Below are 3951 nucleotides of genomic sequence, written 5' to 3'. Positions count from 1 at the left end.
TTCACAGCGTTCCCAGTCGTCTTTTAATTATTTTTCGGCCAACATTTTGAAAATCCTGGGTCATTTTCTAAGACATAGTTTCTGCAGAGCGGCATGAGTTCATTAGAGATTCACCTCTGAATCGTGGGCGGGACTAGAGCTGGGCGTCATTAATAATTTCCAGAAACGACTCGATTAAATTCCAATTTTATTTTATTTTTTCGATTCTTTCGATCTTCTCAATTCAATTCAATTTTGAGTTCACACAGTTTACATTTTTATACACGTTTGTTTAGAATTACAATAATCGACTGAGCGTTAGCATTAGCCGTCCTATGGGGAATCCCATTATACGTTAGCATCAAGCTAGCGGACTTTAGCTTTATGTTGGTGGATTCTCCTGCTAGCTTCCAGCCCTTCACAGTCCCAACCTAACATTAGCGGTGCAACGAACACGGCGAGCAGTATAGAGTAATATCCAGTTCTGATCCAGGTTCCAGCTCAGACGTTCATGGATCTATTGGTTTGCATGTGGATGCATCAGAATGGAGCGGAGCAGGGAGCTTGGGCTCCTTCCTATGTTTTTCACACCACAAATCCAATCTTTTTCATCTGCTTCTGATTCATGATTCGAATAAAGAAATACTCAAAATGTCATTTGAGTATTTCTTTATATATATATATCCTTGATCATGAGAACACGCTAAAAACACAGTTTTCATTGGAGTGGGACTTCAAGGTTCATCCAGACTGGAGGTTTGAGTCAAACTGCAAGTTTTTGGTTTAATCTCCTCAGGTCAGAGGAATGCTTGTTCAAACTTAAAGAAATGTTTCTGCAAAAGTATGTTTTTCTATCATTTCTTGACATGCTTTAAGTTCTTAGATTGAGAAATAAAATCCAAAATAACATCATTGATCACCTATGATTGTAAATCCTTTTGTTTAACTTTTTTTTTATTTGATGAGACTAAAAGTAAGAAGTATTGTGTTCTTTCATGCTGCAAAGATACTTTGGATTTTTCCATCTCTACTTCACTAGTTTATCTTTACTGATTTAGTCACAAACGATAACATAAATCAACCGATCTTTTTTCTGGATTCGGTTTTGGTCTCGTTGAGGTTTCATCTGGGCTTTGGCAGATGTTTCGGTTGTCAGACTGCAGAGCAGACGTGCTCTATTTCAGGGACTGACATGCTCTACTTTACATTTATAGACGACGTCCAGGAAGCGTACAACCTCATCCAGGATCTGGTTCCCACCACGCCTCAGGTGACAGAGCGGTTTCCTCTGCCGATGTGTCAAACTCACTTTATGAAGGAAAATACAGCAGATTAGGATAAAGAAACATTTAGAGACATCTGTTAAAGGTCATGAATGGGAATTGGGTTTATTTGAGCAGAAATGTCCATAAAGGTATTATTTTTGGATATTATTGAGGAATTGTTTTGCTTATGTGTTTTAAGGAAAAATCAAGTGATCTTGTTGGTTTATTTCCTTATTTATTGAATAGTTTTATTGACCTAAAGTGTGACCTTTGATTCCTTCGGTTGCAGCAAAAGCTCAAAACTTCTTTGTTTTGTTCTGAATCTCACCACAGGAGTACATTTTAAAGGGAGTGGTAAACGCTGCGCGCGGACAGGAGATCGGATCGGTGAGCGTTCCGTTCACACTTTGAAGAGTCGCATGTGAACAGAAGCTCCAGATTTTCTGTGTTTCGTCCTTCAGAGAGAACTCTTAAAAAATGCAGAGAAGTTGTTTCAGTTGGTTGGAGGATCAGCCAGTGAATGTGGTGAGCAAAAGAAATGTTAGATGTGATGTTTTATTTACCGAACAAACAAACATTCAGGTTTTTTTGTGCTTTCAGACACGATTCCCGGCCGGCTGTGCATGGCGTCCTGCTTCTTCCTTCTGAGGCAGTTTAAAGACGTTCTCATTTATCTGAACTCCGTCAAGGTCAGTGCAGAATCTGTTTGCTCCGTGAAGGGTCGGCGTTGTTCAATATTATCAATATCCTACGTTCTCATAGAGAAACGTCGAGAGGATCTTCAACCTGCAGCGCCTGAATTCACTTCAGCTGCTCTTTTATTTTACTGCCAACAAAAGAACCTTAAAGGGATGTTTTTGTCTTTGTTTTCCAGGATTACCTCTTTAATGACGACACGTTCAAGTTCAACTGTGCTCAGGCTAAAGCTGCTGTTGGGAAGTACAAAGAAGCAGAAGAGGTGATTCAGTGTGAACCGGCAAACTGGATTCGTTTCTTCGTCGTTTTTTTGTGCTAAACTTCTCTGTTCTCCTGCAGATTTTTCTGTCCATTCAGAGTGAAAAGATCAAAAACGACTTCATTTACGTCAGCTGGCTGGCACGATGCTGTATGTATGGTGGTGACAAACACAACACGATCAAGTTAGAACATAAAAAGCAGCTTCTTCAGTGAGATCTGTTTCAGTGGTTTATGTTACGAGCACAAAGTCGTGAGAAAAATAAGGAAATTATAAGGAAAAATTCAAAATTTTACACAAAAAAGTTGTGAAATTATGAGAAAGAATTCAACATTTTATAGGAAAAAAGTTGTGGAATTATTAGAAAAAGGTGAAAAAAGTCAAAATTTGACGAGACAAAAGTTGTAAAATTATGAGAAAAAAACTGTGAAATTATGAGGAAAAAGTCAAAACTTTGCAAGAAAAAAGTTGAGAAAGTATGAGAAAAAAATAATGAAATTATGAAGAAAATATCACAAACTTTACAAGAGAGAAGTTATAAAAACTTTAGAGAAAAAATATTGAAATTATGAGGAAAAAGCCAAAATTTTACAAGAAAAAATCATAGAATTAAGAGAAAAAATATGTAGATTTGTGATTATAAAAAAGCTTACATTTTATGAGAAAGTTTTTAAAATTAATAGAAATGAAATTGTGAAAATACTGGAATGAGAAAACTCATAAAAGGATGATGGAAAGGAAATGTATAATTAGGGGGAAAATGTATGAAATTTCCAGTAAAAAATTAAAACTTAACAAGAAAAAAGTTGTAAAATTGTGAGGCAAAATATTTTTTTAATTAAGAGAAAAAGTTTTAAATTATGATGAAAAGTGTCATAATAAAGTCATAAAGTAGTAAACTTTTTGAGAAAAAAAGTCAAGACTTTACAGAAAAAGAAGTCTTAAAATTGTGAGGAACAAATATGTAAAATTAAGAGAGAAAAATTTTGAAATTATGAGGAAAAGAGTCATAAAATGATAAGAAAATGTAAAGTTGTTGGAAAAATGTCAAAAAATTTACAAGAAGAAAAATCCTAGATTTATGAGAAAAAATGTTTACATTTTGTGAGAAAATGTTTTTAAATTAATAGATAAAATTGTGAAAATACCAGTATGAAAAAACTCAAAAAATGATTAGAAAATGTAAAATGAGGGGAAACAGTAGTGCAGTTGAGAGAAATTTCACATTTTTACAGGAAAAAAGTTGTAAATTATGAAAAAAAGTAGTGGAATTGTGACAAAAACGTTAAAACTTCACAAAGGAAAAGTCGTAAAATTGTGAGAAAAAGATGTGAAATTGCGAGGGAAAACGTCATAAAATTATAAGAGAATGTGAAGATGTTTGAAAAATTTCAAAAATAATAGAATTATGATAAAAAAAAGTTTAAATTTTGTGGAAAATGTTTTCAAAATGAAGAGAAAAAAAAGTTTAATTAAAAGAAAAAAGTTGTAATTTATGACAAAAATGTCTTAAAACAATGCGAAAAAGTAGTGAACATTTTGAGAAAAAAGTCAAGATTTTACCAGAATAGAAGTCCTAAAATCATGAAGGAAAAATGGTTTAAAATTCAGGGAAAAAACTTATTATGAGGAAAAATGTTATAAAATAATGAAAAATGTGAAATTGGGGGGACAGTAGTGGAATTGAGAGAAAATTCAAAATTTTACAAGAAAAAAGTTGTAAAATTTAGAGAAGAAAGTTGTGAAATGAGG

At 33.6% G+C, this 3951-nt stretch overlaps 1 protein-coding gene across 1 annotated transcript in view; it reads left to right on the top strand.

Moving 5' to 3' along the window:
* Nucleotides 1-1193: 1193 nt before the first annotated feature.
* The window catches only part of LOC112157095 (intraflagellar transport protein 56), a gene marked incomplete at its 5' end in the record, with an annotated part of 6192 nt that continues 3434 nt past the window's right edge, over nt 1194-3951 (top strand). Inside the window, 6 exon segments of the mRNA XM_024289632.2 lie at nt 1194-1249; nt 1578-1631; nt 1706-1769; nt 1845-1933; nt 2119-2202; nt 2280-2349. Of these exon segments, the coding sequence (XP_024145400.2) occupies nt 1194-1249; nt 1578-1631; nt 1706-1769; nt 1845-1933; nt 2119-2202; nt 2280-2349 (417 nt within the window).

This window comes from Oryzias melastigma, linkage group LG1 (assembly GCF_002922805.2).
Source record: "Oryzias melastigma strain HK-1 linkage group LG1, ASM292280v2, whole genome shotgun sequence".
Taxonomy (NCBI): Eukaryota; Metazoa; Chordata; class Actinopteri; order Beloniformes; family Adrianichthyidae; genus Oryzias; species Oryzias melastigma.
The sequence above is the reverse complement of the archived record's forward strand: the minus strand, read 5'-3'. Positions and strand labels throughout refer to the sequence as shown.